The sequence below is a fragment of the Scyliorhinus canicula genome, chromosome 6, assembly GCF_902713615.1.
Source record: "Scyliorhinus canicula chromosome 6, sScyCan1.1, whole genome shotgun sequence".
Lineage (NCBI taxonomy): Eukaryota > Metazoa > Chordata > Chondrichthyes > Carcharhiniformes > Scyliorhinidae > Scyliorhinus > Scyliorhinus canicula.
In genome coordinates, this window is record NC_052151.1 from 40,740,071 (window position 1) to 40,756,412 (window position 16,342).

Consider the following 16,342-nt stretch of genomic DNA (forward strand, 5'->3'; position numbering starts at 1 on the left):
TATTTGGCTGAATACCAACACTTCCCCCTACACAACCTGGCCACACTGAGTTACGGTTGTAGCAATGACTGAACTTGCATCAATTTCCTGGCTGCTTCATTGACTCTGTTGCTATGTAAAAGCAGCTGGTGTTTGAAGGTCAATTACCTTGGGAGTTGGCTGTGGTAAACCCACCAGCGCCTGGCGATCAGACCCGGTAGTGAGATCGATGTTGTGGGTTTCTAACTGGGTGACGGCGGTGAAGAAAGCTGGCCCGGGTAAAGCGGTGGCTGGATATGGGGTGACTCCTCCATTGACCTCCTTGTGCCCCCGGAAATACAGGGCTACCTGCTTCCTTATGGTCGATGTCCTCGGTCCTCTTTCGTGTTGCACAGCTATAATGGAAAACACAAGAACAGATCATTGGAGGAGGCAGAGCGACGTGAATCAGGTGTACTTCAACCCGTTCATTCCTTTTCGAAATTCTTATAATTTAAAGATGAAGGGAATGTCGGACTAATAAATCCCTTTGGCCGGAGAGTTTAGCGTAGTTCGAAAATAGGGCCGAAATCTAGAGGGCACTCGCTATCTTCATGAATGGATCATTGGGGGCAGAAGAATTTATACAGGGCTGGGGAAAATTGTGCAATACAATAGGGACATGTATCATGCTGGCAATTACAGTTCTGTTAGCCTAACATCGGCAACGGGTGGAATAATAACAATTCTACAAAGGATTAGTCCAGAAGGGTATGTAATTATAGATTGAGAAGCACATTTTACCTGTGCCAGAATAGCAAAACATAAACAGATGGTGACTTTTTCCTCTCTCTAAGTGTTTTACAAGCTACAAGTCAATTTCCCCCATTGCTTCGAGGGTATTACAAATAGCTGTTAGCCTTTGATTCAAAGGTACCATTCTTACCTCTAAATTAGAACAATTTAATTTAATCCTATGGATGATGCAGTACTGAGGGACTAGTGGACAATCCAAGGAACTGCTTTTTGAATGAAATATTAAACAGAAGCCCGGCCTCCAGTCCCCCCCCCCCCCGTCCCCCGTCCCCCGTCCCCCCCGTCCACTAGAAACAAAATAACTCTTGGCGCCATTGAAAAGGGTATTGAATCCGGGAAATCACTTGCATTTTTATAGTGCGGCTCGTAACTTTCAGACCATCTGAAAATGCTTCCCAGCCAATGAAGTGCTTTTTTTGAAGATTGGTCCCTGCTGTAATGCAGGAAACCAGCCAGTCAATTTGCCCACAGTGAACTTCCACACTCAGCAAGTTTTTCTTTTATTCGTTTACGGGATTTGGGCGTCGCTGGTTAGGCCAGCATTTATTGCCCAACCCTCGCTGCCCTTCAGAAGGTAGTGGTGAGCTGCCTACTAGCAACTATTGCAGTCCTTGAAGTGAGATTTCGAAGATTTTATCCAGACACAGTGAAGGAACGGAGATATATTTCCAAGTCAGGGGGGTGAGTGACTTGGAGGGGAACCTCCAGGTGGTGGGATTCCCAGGTATCCACTGCTCTTGTCCTTCTGGTAGTGATGGCGGGATTGGAAGGTGCTGTCTAAGGAACCTTGGTGAGTTACAGCAGTGCATCTTGTAGATGGTACACAGGGCTGCCACTCTTTGTCGGTGGTGGAGGGTTTGAATGTTTGTGGGAGGGGGAGCAATCAAGTGTGATGCTTTGTCCTGGATGGTGTGGAGCTCCTTGAGTGTTGTTGGAACTGCACACATCCAGGCAAGTGGAGAGTATTCCATTACACTCCTGATTTGTGCCTTGTAGATGGTGGACAGGCTTTGGGGAGTCAGGAGGTGAGTTACTTGCTGTATGATTCCTAGCTTTGAACTGCCCTGGTAGCCACACTAATAATGTGGCTAGTCCCGTTCAGTTTCTGATCAATGGTAACCCCCAGGATGTTGATTATGGGGGATTCAGTGATGGTAATGCCATTGAATGTCAAGGGGCGATGGTCAGATTCTCTCTTGTAGGAGATGGTCATTGCCTGGCACTTGTGTGGCGTGAATGTAACAGGGGTTCCTCTGTGTTCTGGCCAATACATCCCATTCTATCACCAAAACCTAGAACAGGTTTCTGAAACCACATTGCTGCTTTCAGAAGCTTGTTGTGCACATATGTGCTGCTGTTTTTCCTTTGCTAAAGTACTTAATTGGCTTTCTTTTTTAAAAGGGTGACTGAAGATCTGAAAGGTGCCAAATAAATGAAACCTATTTCTATAAATTAAATTGCAACTTCTCCTTGCAATAAGGTTTAAAATGCCGTTTACCTTCCTCTGCAGAGAAACATACATAGAAAATAGAAGCAGGAGGAGACCATTCGACCCTTCAAGCCTGCTCTGCCATTCATTATGATCCTGGCTGATCATCAGGTTCAATACCCTGATTCCATCTCCCCCGCCATATAACCCTTGATCCCTTTAGCCCCAAGAGCTATAGAAGCTATAGAGATTGAGCATTGCTGAAAAAAGACATGCTGTCAAACGTTGTTGGTCTTATACTCAGCATGACAGAGGCAAGAATGCCAAATTTCAAAGGGATCAACAATTTATGAGAAAGTAGATGCTGATTGGTTGGCAAGTCGCCACCGATGGCTTGAGACATTGCCATCGCAAATGCACCAGTGGATTACTTCCCCCATGCTTTTTTTTTCAAAAAGATACGCTGCCTGGATTTATTAATTTTGCCTACAAAGAACAGGCCACTGTAGATGAATATGTGAAGCTCAAGCAAGGTAAGTGCGAGCTTGACTGATAATCTCCAATTGATTGCAGTGTAATTCTTAGCATGTCTGACAATAGCTCCCTGGTGCAGTCTCCATGACAATGTCTTAACCAATCAGAGCTAACCTGCCAACCAATCCGCGTCATTTTACTCATACAGAACAAATTGTTGTTTGCTCTGAAATTTGGCATTCCTGCATCTGTCCAGAGGAGTGCAAGACGTAAAACTTCGACAGCATGTCTGTTTCTCTGCAATATTCAAGTTCTGGTACTACGAAGGGACAAAGAGATTGACTGGGTTGACCTATTATTCTCTGGACTCCAGAGCCTAGAAGCATAAGAGGTGATCTAAACATAAAATTCTTGAGAAGGTAATGCTGAGAGGATGCTTCCTGCTTCCCGTGGGTAAAGAGTCACGCTTGGTAACGAGTTTAGGACTGAGATGAGGAATTCTTCACTCAGTTCTAAATCTCTATAATTCCCTTCTCCAGATAGCTGTTGCTGCTTAGTCGATCATTTATTTAAGATAGAGATGGCACTAAGGGAATCAAGGGATGTGGGAGTGAGGAGGGATTGTGCAGTTGATCTAGTGAGACAGTCAAGATCTTATTGAATGTAGAGCAGGGGATCCTAGTGCCTTCTACTGCTCCTGTTTGCATTCTTATGTTCACCTGGATTTCCAGAAGGCCTTCAACAAGGTTTCACCTGAAAAACTTATATTAAAACCAAAAAGAAGAATTCTAAGGAAGAGAAACTGATTTGATTAATTATTGGATCATAAGTAGGGACCCCGTGTGATTGTTGTCTCAGGTGGGGCAGAGGTGATGGGTTGGAATGTCAATTGGGTCAGTTCTTTGGCCCTTGATGCTTCTTATCTGCATAAATATTCTAGATGTAGAAGAGAATTGTGAATTTGTTAAATTGGAAAGTTACAATAAAGTAGTGAAAGCTGTAAAAATATAGTATCCAGCTGGTGATTTACAGAAAAGAATACTTAAATCAGTTGCTTATGAGAAGCAAAATGGAGAATGGTTTAAAATATGCTTATTGGATGAAACATGGGGAATATAAGTACATATGAACGTAGAATTATTACAGCAATACCTTAAATGAACCTGGGAGTAACAATAAAGTGGCCACTTTCAACCTTGAGCCAATGTCATTAAGCATGTAGAACGTTAGCATCCAGGGTCTGAAGAGTAGAACTAATTGGATAGAAGGTTATAATGCACCCGGAGTACTATTGGAATTCTGTGCACTGTTTTCTCCAACACACTTCAAAATGGACATACATGCTTTGGAAAGGATACAGGCTCTGCAAGGATACAAAGATTGATCCCAACTGTAAAGGAAATGAGTTATGGGGAAAGCTGACTGGAGCTTACAATCTTTAGTCTGACTCTAATTCTGGTGGATCTCAGCACAACTAAATGGGAGCAAACCAAAATTGAAATGAAATGAAAATTGCTTATTGTCACGAGTAGGCTTCAACGAAGTTACTGTGAAAGCCCCTAGTCGCCACATTCCGGCGCCTGTCTGGGGAGGCTGGTACAGGAATCGAACCGTGCTGCTGGTCTGCTTTAAAAGCCAGCAATTTAGCTCAGTGAGCTAAACCAGCCCCTCTATTCCAAATTTGAACATGGTTGAGTGTTTATACACCATTATCATCAGGGCAAATCACTCAGCTGACAAGGACGTATTCCTGGTTAATGAGTGTAAGCCGGGCCCATAGCTTCTAACACACTGTGCCCTCACAGCTCCAGGGTCCCAGGTTCGATTCCCCGCTGGGTCACTGTCTGTGCGGAGTCTGCACGTTCTCCCTGTGTCTGCGCGGGGTTCCTCCGGGTGCTCCGGTTTCCTCCCACAGTCCAAAGATGTGCAGGTTAGGTGAATTGGCCATGCTAAATTGCCCCTTAGTACCCCGCAAAAAAAGGTTAAGTGGGCTTGCGGGAATAGGGCAATTGGGTGGGGTGCTCCTTCAGAGGGTCGGTGCATATTCGATGGGCTGAATGGCCTCCTTCTGCGCTGTAAATTCTATGATACACAAAATAATCGACTCTGATGTGCTTTTTTTTTTTAAAAAAAGGTGAATATAGTTGGGAGGTGATTTTCCGTCTTGAAGGTTACCGGTATTACAATTGGCTGATATTACAAAATGGCAATTCACCATAAAACCGTATATTTGGCAGCACCGAGGAGACCGTTCGGGCGGTGTGCTTTCTGCTGACTTCCTAATTCTATGTGACTATCTGAGGGATCACGCCGCCGCCGTGAGCAAACAGAACCGAGTAACAAAAATAAACTGTGCTACAATCAGAAATATAAGTTTCGCAACATTAAAGCCAGACACGTTGAGAATGAGATGTGGCGTCCAATCATTTTTGAGCGATTTGTGGTTAAAGGGACGGCCTGGCCTCTGTTTAAACATTCAGCTGCCCATTGCACAGTTCCGTCAGTTTAGATTTAGGCCCAAGAATTATCTCAGCACCTGAGTTTCCCTCTGCCGTGTAGAATATATTGAGAAAGCAAACTATAATTACAAACTCTGAAAATAACTGTCTAATAAACCATTCCAGGACTTCCTGGTGTGATGACAGTCAGATTTAAGTTAAACCAAGTATCATGAAAGCTCAGATCATTTCCAATATCTAACTGAATGGACACTCCGTGGATACAAGGAGCAGGTGAAACATTTCTAAACATCTGCAATGCGGAAATCGCCGCATGTCCCACACTGCTGTGCAGTAAATGTTAACAACTCGACCGCTGCGGATAACAAACGTCAGACCCAAATATCTTCACCATAAAACATAACAGACCAATTGAAAGACACCCATGAGTAATTTAACCTGGGATGTACTTTCCCAATCACACCTTGTCGAGCTGCTTTAATGATGCCGATTAATGGAATAGAAACAATTTGTCAATTTCAATCCACGTTGTGGGGAGGTGGAATCGTGGACTTGTCAGCTGGGCGGGAAATCTCCAAGCAATCAGCAGGAGTCGGGATGAGGCCGACCTTCGGCCAAAGGAATGAGTGGTGGATGGAAATGCGATTTAAACATGTTCATGTTCATGTGTCATACACTTGCCCGGGCACACTTGATGTCCAGTTTCAGAAGAACAGCAACCAGAGAACTGGAGCATTAGGGGACCAGGGTGTGACAGAGGGCACTGAGAGGGAGGGACTTTGGGGGGGGGGGGGGGGAGGGGGAGATACACACACACTGAGCCATAAAGATAGTAGACATATATAAGATAGCAGAAAATGCCAGGGCTTGACAAGGAAAGTAATATAACTCCGGGCTGATCCCAAGCGAAATGTGGCCGCTTACTTTCCATTGTGTTGATGAATCTTTCCCTGCCTAATTTAAAATGTTCGGGAGGGTGGTGAGGACAGAAATGTTACAGATTCTTATATATTTGCTATCTAGTCCAAAACTATATATATATATGTAATATATATAGTATAACAGCATGCCCCGTTTTCTGCTCAAAACCAGCTTCAGCAGAAATAATGCTTTCATTATTACCCACTCTAAAAGACATGTGCACAGAAATGTATCCATTGCCTTGTCCAACTGAAGGGACGGATTGAAGCTCACAAAAAAGACATTTCAACCTGAAGAGCAGCGACATTAACTCCCGGTGAAGGAAATCCATTGAAATCAACACGCAATTCACCGCAAGTACATTCGGTTTGATAGTTTGTTGTGTCACGTGTCGTAATGTGACAAGAACTGGATGGTGTGGGGCTGGGAACGGAAAGCAGAGATTGCGTTGCTCGTGCCTGTATGGACCAAATGGCATGCATTCCCATCGTTCCAAAGCACAAGCAGTGCAATGCCTATCAGGTGTAATCGTTATTGTAACTTCGGGAAGCGAATTTTCACAGAGCCAAGTCCACCAATAGCATTGGAACAAAAGCCCCCCCCCCCAACAATTGGGGCGACTTGTGAGGAATTTTATTTTTTAAAAATTCATTTAGGTGTCGCTGGTTAGGCCAGCATTTATTGCCCATCCCTAATTGCCCTTCAGAAGGTGGTGGTGAGTTGCCTTCTTGCACCGCTGCAGTCCTTGCGGTGTAGGTACACCCACTGTGCTGTTAGGGAAGGAGTTCCAGGATTTTGCCCCCAGCTTTTATGAAGTGATAGTTGTCAGCTGAAAGTTGGACATTTCAGTTATTAAGGAAAAGAGATTGAACAGCGATAAGGAAGGAAGAAAACGAAGCAGGAATAAGTTAACGATCGCAGGTTTAGTAAGGGGATCAAGTAAATTCGATGCCCTGGCGGGTTTTATGACATCCACATGATGCTCTCGGGAATTCCTTTTTTTTGGTGTTGTTCTTAATAAGATTCCAATGGGTGTCATTTCGATCTAGGACAAGATTTTTAAAAAATACAATGCACTTTTTAGAGTGAGATATGTGGGCGAGGTGTACAGCATTAAAAAGGAACACTGTTAATCCCTGTTTCACTTTGCACAGAAAAAAACACCAAACAGTCAGGCAGGTGCGGGCCCTGGAATCTGACATCCAAAGTCTTACCGTCCTTGTTCATGTTCACTTCAAGACACTTTTTGAGCCGGCAGGCTCTGCACTGGTTCCTGTGAGTCTTGTCTACAGGACAACCCCCCTTCAAAAGATAATAACAACAACAAAATAAAGAACCACGAAATACCTCACCGGGGTCAAACATATTTCATTTTAAATCGCACTCGTCATTTAGACGCGAGGTTTGGGCGAGTTGCAAACTTGCTTTGCAACTTCAAATGCTCGAAGGCAGGTGAACGTGTAAATGTGATCGTTAGTCTGCACTTTCTCCCCGTGTCTGTGTGGGTTTCCTCCGGGGGCTCGGTTTCCTCCCACAAGTCCCGAAATATGTGCTGCTAGGTGAACTGGACATTCGGAATTCTCCCTCTGTGTACCTGAACAGGTGTCGGAATGTGGCAACTAGGGGATTTTTTCACAGTAACTTCATTGCAGTGTTAATGTAAGCCTACTTGTGACGCTAATAACGATTATTATTATTATTAGGATAGGCGGGCGATTCAGTAGCAAACTCCCTTGAAACGTTAAGTTACATATGTCAGAGACTTATGTTAAATGTAGGTGCACACTATGAACCCTGTGGACTGACCAGAGTTAGGAGCTACACTAGTCAAAGGAGCCCCAACAAACTCGATCAAACTTACAGAAAGGGCAGGCAAGAGGCCAAGAAATATTTTGCGGCCACCACCCCAATTTGTAACCAATAAAGGAGGGGGGGGGGGGGTCAGTCCTGTCTTCTTTGAACAAGAAGATGAACTCATTTGTTTTAAGGAATGGAAATAATCTGGTGCATTGTTCAATGCCAGAACCCAGAGCCGCTATCACTCCAAATCCGACTTTATGGATACCCAATAATACCCGAACGAGGTGTATCTTGGGCACAGAACATTATCTAAAGGGTGCGATATGAAAATATAGAAAATCTAACTACTGTGCCCCTTTTGTATTTTGAAGTGACATTTGGAAAGCCACTCTCTGGGGCATCGCGTGTGTTTTGAAAAAAAATAAAGTACTTTAGTTGCATTTTTTAAAAAAAGGGGCGCCTGGTTATTTTACTCCACCCCAAGCACACGGTGTGCAAAGCAAAGCTGTGGCTCTCAGTGTTGGTCTGTACCTGGTTGCCTGATTTGCAGACGTAAGTTCTGTTCCGGCGAATACTGCGCTTGAAAAACCCCGAGCATCCGTCACAAGCATAAACTCCATAATGTTTACCCGAACTGCGGTCCCCGCACACCTTGCACGGAATGTCCAAAATTCGACCTTTAAAAAAAGCCAAATTGGTCTGTTTAAGTTTGAACATAAAGCTCCCGTCGACCAGGCTCACAGGTCATCTCAAAGCAGAATCACAATCTAAAGTGGTGCTGGGTCCCTGGGAGAAAGCACTAGCAACAATCTTGAAATAAAGTTTTTTCGTCTTAAACAAATCATGAGGCGATTGCCCTCTCGATGAAGTATTGGGGCCTTCCCTGATGCCTTGGTAATAAAACAGAGGTATAATATTCGAATTCATTTAGCCACAGGTTTGTCCTTTCAAGTTTAATTCAAGTGTCCCAGACTGAGACGAAATAAATTACACCAGAGGCTAAAACACTGATTTCTGACATCCTATCATTTTGATTCTAACGAAATCATTTTATATGCGACAGGTTCGAACTCCTAACAACAAAGAGGTACTTTCAGCCACATTGCATGTAACATTAGTAATCAATCAGGATTAATTAGTATCAAACCGGGAGATTTGCAGCAATGAGATTCCTTCATTGTACTAGAAAGTGATTGTATAAACAAGAGGCTTAAAGCAGCATTAACTGAACGCAATTTGCAGCGAACAGTGTAGATGTATACATCTGAGGAAGACCGAGATCTTTTGGAAAAATGAAATGGGTTTTAAGGAATCGACCTACTTTCTCACCAAAAAACAACAGCCATTCTGTGGCTGCGTGCCCCTATTGAGTTGGACAGCAGTTCCTTGTGTTCGTTCAATCAGCTTGTGATGTTAAAGAACAAGATTGCCCCTTAACATTGTGATCTTATGTCACATTTAAACGGCCAGAAACGACTCTCTTTTTTAGTTTCTTAGGTTGGGGGGGGGGGGGGGGGAGGATGGAAATATTTCAAAAAAATATATAAAACACGTTTTGAATGGCCGGTGGCTTGGGGAAAGTATAGGGAGCGTTGGCTTATTTTAGAAGGTTTTGTTTAACACATTCGCGCGTGTTTTCATTGGACCCGCTGAACATAATTCGCCAGCCATGTCCCTTCAATGTGTCAACCTGTCCCTTCGGGGCAATCCTTCATTGATTGGGAAATGTAGAGAAAGTAAAGGTGAGGTTGCGGGTGAAGGGTCTGACATGGCCGGGTGCCTCATTGGCACCATGAACCTCAGGGAGAAGACGTGCCAACAACTGCTCAGGAAAAATAGGGACGGGCCATAAATCCTACTCCACATCTCAAACTCCACAGAACAAATGTTGACTGTCCGGAAAATAAATGGCATAAAAGACGAGAGAAAAACCACGGGGGCAATTTTTAATTCTTGGGGCTGGCAAATTGCAAGTTTAAGTTTGCACTCATAGTTTGCAATAACTTGGTCCTTTATCTGATTAGCCAGTTCATCTTTAAAACGATTAGGTCCATCCTCTGTGATGCCGGCAAGGCCTCATTAGTCGAGATGTCCACAGCACTGCAATGCGCAGCATTGTCCCGGGGCTCTTGCCGCACCTTGAGGGGCGGTTGCTCAGCACGATGCGTCTGTGTGAATCTTTCTGGCGCAAGGTTGCGTTGGCAGGACCATGGGAATGTAAAAAAGGCGGGGACCTTGGGAACTTGGATTTGCACAGACAGCGGGAGCTACAACAATGTCTGGGATGGCCAAACTGCGAGACGGAGACATTGGGGAGAACGTGTTGAGTTAATGATTTCCCATTGAACTCCCTGACTGCTCCCAATGAAGACAAGCTGTCATGACTTTTTTTAAATGAGCCCCGACAGCTGCTAAACAAGAGATGAAGAAGAGGGGAAAAAAGGGACTATAGTGAGGGAGAGAGAGGGAGGGAGGGGGGAGGGGGGGGATTAAAACCTTCTCCAAAGATGGGAATTCAAAAGTAGCACAATGACCCAGGACAGGAAAAGTATAGAGCGTCAAATCTGACTTAAACAGTTATTCTGTCGGATATCTGGATAAACGTCAGCGTCTAGTGGAAGTGAAATAATTTGGTCGATGTGTAATTATGTGAACATGTTCCCACCTGCCCATTGATTTACCAGTGACCCGTCAAAAACAGTAGCATGGGAATTCGGAAACGCCAGAATGCATCCAGGGAAAATCAATCGATATAATAGGGAGCAGGTCCAATCGTCTTGGCGTCAATTTCAGCTGGCCTTGGAAGGGTCCTGCCCACAAGTTAACTTTCCAACGTTGGAAAAATCAAACACACTGACACCAGATGGATCTCTTTGTGGGTGTTGTTGGTAACTTCGCCAAGTTAAACATATCAGCTCACGTTTGGTGAGGTGCAAATAGATTCTGGGAGGGGGGGAATAAAAAAGATCTCGGGTGTTCTAATGATGAAAACTCTCTGGAACCCCGCGGTTCCTTGCGAACATTAATGCTATGAAGATCAGTTAGAAATTGATTATAGTGTTGGAAAAATCAACAAATCCAAGTATTTTAAGTGATTCCTCAACGCTTCACCTCTCTTTTGTACAGGAAGACACGTTTAAGAAACCGTCTATCTATAAACTGAACTATTAAGTCGTCTTAAGGGTTCTCATTCCAGCAAAGCTCGCTTGATGATTTACAACTGAATATCCTTCTTTCCAATGCTGTTTAATACAACCGCGTCAGGCGCTTTTCAGTTTCATTCCAAACCAAAACACACGATTCCCTGCAGAACAACCTTTTTTGTTTCTAGACTCCTCCGTTATAATATCACATGCACACGCGTTAGTGATACAGCCTGAACCAACTGGGGCCAAATAGAGCGAGTTTGAAAGTGAAGAGGAATTTTCACCCAGTATCCATTTATCAACACAGCAGCAAAGTGTCTAATCGGGCGATCGACTGCTTTAGTCTTGACATGTGTAAAATGTAAAAAAGAAACGCGGTTTTATTCACTAGGAAACATGCCTTTAACTTCTGTCAGTAGGGGGTCATTTGACACTTATTGTGCGTAATTATTACTTAAAAGTATATGGCATATTCTATTACTGTAATTACCCTCAACGGGAAAGCCGCTGAAAGAAGTTATCTTTGATTTGAGCAAAGTGATTGTTGGGGGGACGAGCCGGTTTATATTGCCACCCATACAGCGCCCTTGTTGTTGTGCTCCACATAAACTAGCAGGCAGAGTTAATAACAAAATAAACTCGCCGTCTCTCCACAGCCCATCAATAAAAACAAAGCCAACTCGGCTATTCTGCATCAGAGCACTTAGCAAACCATAGCTCAGGAATTTAACAAAAAAATACCCACTGGAAATAATTATTTTCATTGGCAAAAAGTTGCAAGTGAAAAGCCCTGCGCCTAAACAAGTCACAAATTACACAAGAGAAGTCTGGATTGAACTGGAGCAGTGACTTTTCCCAGTCTGGCAAGGGACAGATAAAGTTCTAAAGTTAACATCTCAAAGGAGTCATTTCTTAAGGCGAACTCACGTTTGCTGAACTAAAATCAATACGGCTTCGCCTTTTTTCCGGACGTTTATGATGCTGAACATCGGTCGCTGTGTCTGAAGGATCATATAGCCCCAATAGTGGCATTTTACACACAACTTGGGGAATTAGAGACCACAATGTAGTTTCATTAGCTGATAATTTTCTATTAGCTTCTAGTGGAGGATTTATTAATCGAAACCTGTCCCTCTTCTAATCAGGAATATCCATATTTTGTTCTTTATTTCCACACGGGGGGTATTTAATCTCCATTATTTCTGGCGCAGAACTGAACTCTAACTCGGTTTTCAAAGCCATTGAACCTAGCTATGCCGAGGTCCGAGGAGAAGCATTTTTTAATTCACCGTTGACTTTTGCCAAAGCGCTCGCTTCCACCTGAGCCTCCCCTCGGTTGTTGATTTATGAATGTGCCTTCTATAATCTGGGTGGCAATAGTGCATTTTCCACTATCAGTAACCGCTCAGCTCTCTGGTGCTTTGCCTATTTTTTGAGCTTGTGTGGTGGAGCCTTTGCAGAGGACGAAATACTTTATTCGATAGGATACTCGATGGGGCTTCATTACAAACTCCTCAGCAACGCCTCGAGTGAGTTTATGTTGCATTTTGATCGATCTCATCCAAATGGGGCTAAGCTTTCTGACGATTTGCTTACATGGGCCATTTGCCTGCGATTTGTTTGGGGCCGAAGATTTGTGGACTGTATATTACCCCCACTTCAAATAGGCATTAACAGCCTATTTGGGATAAAGGAAAATATGAAATTGTTTTTCACCCCCTTCAACAAGCAGCTATGGCCTGAAAAGCCTGGGTTTGAGGAGGGGGGTTGGGGGGGGGGGGGGGGGGGGGCAGAGAACGCGTTAAAGGGAGTCAGTATTGTACAATGTAGAATCTCCTAATCAAGTTACTGCATTCTAGTTTAAGAAATTAGTTACCACTAAATAATGCTTCATTGCCACGGGAAGCGGTTTGTAGTAGCGCATATGGATTATCCGAATTACAATATGGGTGGTTTCAATAATAATCCTCCATATAATCTGTATCTTTAAAGTTAAGTCATGGAGTCCGCGTATTGGTAATTCTGGATACAATATATGGGAACTCTGGAATTATAGATGGCCATCAAGATGTGAGACTGCTGATTTATTTGAAATGGTGAAAACACACTAGGTAGGACTCGAAAGGTAAACATCGATCCCATGTGTTTGACATGTAACAGGAGACAATAAACCCATTGCTGGGCAAAGCTTCAGATCAGGGGTTTAAGCATGAATTTTGTTGCTTTTGAAGGTATCCATCAGGCCTTGGACACATCCACGCTCTTTAAAGAAAAAAGTGCACTGAGAGTTTAGAGGGAGACAAACTCTTCTGGACACTCCCCGGATCTTGGGCCTCGCTAACTTTTATCTCCTGGTCCTGGAGCTCGTGTACAGATCAGATCGGCGTGTGGCCAGGAGCTAGCTGCAAATTAAAAAAAAAATGTTTGCCATCAAAAACTGGGACCGGCGAACTTGGAAAAGACCTCTCTCCCCCACCCCCATCGCTTTTTAACTCACTAAAACTCTGCCCTGTCGGTCGCAATTGTGTGGAAGTGCGGAGATGTCAATGATTTTAGTTTGCAGGCCCAGCAGGACTCAACATCTGAACTTTGATGGCAAAATCCAACAATGACCAACATGGCAAGGTTCGCTTCTTAACTGGAGGACAGACTGAGCTGAAAGTATCAGTAAATCTAACACAAACACACACCTATCCCAGTGCCAGCAATTTTAACATACAGAGTTGAGATGCTTCTCCCGCTCGAGGTTGAAATCACCAAAACAAATTGATATTTCTAAGACACATCACCCACTTGTTGATCCGGCGGCCTTGCTCATTCTTGCGGTTTATCCTGGAGCATAGGGCGGCCCAACACACAGTGAATCCGGTAACTGTCCTTCTGCGCTGACCTGCCTCCCCCCACCCCACTCTTCCTCCTCCTCCTCCGCGGCTCTCTGCTCCTCCACCGCAAGCCGAAGGGTCACTTCTCAGGAAATCAGCCGATCCTCCCGCCACTCAGTCTTCAAGCTGGCGGCGTCCATGAGTTTGGGCAGCTCTCGCTGTCTCTGCCCTGTGAGGCGGGGGTAGGGTTTGTTTGGTGGGTGAATTCACCCAGTCCATCCGTCATGCATCGAGCCTCTGGGAGTCCCGATAGGAGCTGTCAGCGGTTTCAGAGCGAGAGAGAAACAAGAGTCCTGACTTTCAATTTGACCGGACAGAGTAGAAGAAGTTGCAAACAGCAGCTTCCGGTAAACGTGAACCAAATTAATGCGTTTTGCTTCTAAGCATTCGGGTGAAGGCTGTGTCTTCCTGGAGCTGGCTGAGGAAAGCAATCCTTTCCCCCAGAGCCCGGGTAAAACTTCCTTGCCCAGTCTCTAGGGTGCATCTCACTGCCTCTCCTATCACCCCCATTGGACTATTACGTCAGTCCCCTTCAGCTTTTTAAGATGCCAATTGCATTTCTGAGCGCGCTCCATCCAGCTTTTAAAGTTACAATGAGATTTTTTTTTCTCCACGGAGAGGTGGAGGGGGTGGGGGAATGGAGTGGGAGGAGGGAGCTGGTTACTTTGTCATTTGATCCAAATAGAGAGAGAGAAAGAGAGAGAGAAAATCTCCGCAGTAAAATGTTTTACTTTAAATCATGTTCTCAAACTGGAGCTTGGACAGGAGCAGATTTCATGTAAACTGCTTCCCACACGGCTCTCCAGCAATAAACCTGGCAGTTATTCCGTTTCAATAAAGTGTAGTTTAAAGCTACAGCTCTTGGCTATAGAGCACACCACCCGGTGAGTAGAAATGGATATTCACGTGTAAACTGGTTTATATGCCTGCTAGCTCTGGGTAACCTGGGTACAAAGTATTCCGGTTGATTGTAGAGGTTCCGCCTGCCAGGGGCTGATATCGCCTACATTAAGGAAATAGATGCATAAACTTCTGAATGTTTTGCCCGGCGCTGTTTAAATGCAGCAAGTCAAACCTTGGATGGCCGCAGCCAAGTGCAATGACGATGTTGACGCGCTACTAATATCGAAAACAGTCCTCCTTTATGCAGTGTGACAACAATGTATGGTTATTAGAAACTGTTCATTGATTCAATGCAACCTGAAAAGGTCGTCAATCCCTCTCTAACTTATCTACCGCCGACTTCAGGATCTGTGTCGAGGTAAGACCACCCCCCCAGCTAGAGTTTATTGAGCTCGGCAAGCCTCTGAGCGGTAGTAACCCGCGAAGCAAGAGGTGACTAATCCCTGTGATAGGGTTGTGAGGTTCGATACTTTCTCTCACTCTCTGAGCTATCACTCGACCTGCTGCCTGTGATTAAATGCTCGGCGTATTGTTGTTGTTCGCTCTCGGGAATGCTTTGGCCTAGGGCGCAGCAAATCTTCCTAAAGTTTCAGCGCTTCTAATCTGCCTCGTTACTAAGGACATAACGAGCCGCGGTTCTGGCGAAGTGGCTGGAGCTGGGACTACCGGTCACGGTGGACTGATGGGGTTTGACTTTGCTGCAAATCCTCTTGTCCATATCTATGGTGGGGTTTGACTGTGATTCACTCTAGGTCATCTCGGATACCTAGCATGTTCTGTGTCGAGCAGAAATCTCCTCCGAGTTATGGAGCCAGTTCCACCCATCCGCCCCCAGCGACCATCACCGGTCACATGACCTGTGAAAACTCACATTATAAAGATAGTTTAATGCCATTTTGGAAACTTGAGTAGATCAGTGAAGTTAAGGTATCATTACATTCATCTGTAATCCAGGGCATCAAATGATGCTATCAATCCAATTGTTCATTGCGCTTGAAAGTAGCAACAAATTGGACTGGATTAAACAGGACACACACGAAACTGTATGTATATATAAAATGTGACAAGTGCAGTGTGTTTAATTTTGGCAACATCTGAAACCTTCTTAAAGCGGGGCTCCTGAAATAATTCTGGGGATTTTTCATTATCACTACATCATTTATTCGGGACTTTCAATGTCCCCTTGGTGTTCAGAATATACAACGTTGTATGCTCACTTAGTAAGGACACTTGGTGCCCACAAGGGGAATAAGAGTCTTCACCGGGCTAACTTCTCAAACTTTGGCAATTGGGGAGGACTTCAAAACTTTCCAACTTCCTTAAACTATTGACCTGATTGACTGAAGCAATCAGAAAGTCTTGTTTTATTGAACGATAAGGCATTTAAAGTGGGCGCACTTTGTATGTATATATAGATATATACAAATGTTGAAACGGTGGCTTCAATCCCTTGGTAAACAAAATAAAAGCTTATTTAAGGGGCGACATCTATCAAATATTTGGAAATTCTTGGAACCAATCCGTGACAGTGACTGAAAGTCTTCCAGCACCATA

At 44.3% G+C, this 16,342-nt stretch overlaps 1 protein-coding gene across 1 annotated transcript in view; it reads right to left on the minus strand.

Annotated features, from left to right (window-relative positions):
• nr2e1 (nuclear receptor subfamily 2, group E, member 1) overlaps positions 1–14,459 on the minus strand; it is a 61,823-nt gene extending 47,364 nt beyond the window's left edge. The window contains exons 1-4 of the mRNA XM_038799218.1: positions 13,797–14,459; positions 8,389–8,534; positions 7,272–7,359; positions 148–374 (exon numbers count right to left, since the gene is read on the minus strand). Coding sequence (XP_038655146.1) covers positions 148–374; positions 7,272–7,359; positions 8,389–8,534; positions 13,797–13,821 — 486 coding nt within the window. The 5' untranslated portion in view covers positions 13,822–14,459. The remainder of the gene's footprint in view (positions 1–147; positions 375–7,271; positions 7,360–8,388; positions 8,535–13,796) is intronic.
• Between the last annotated feature and the right edge of the window lie 1,883 nt (positions 14,460–16,342).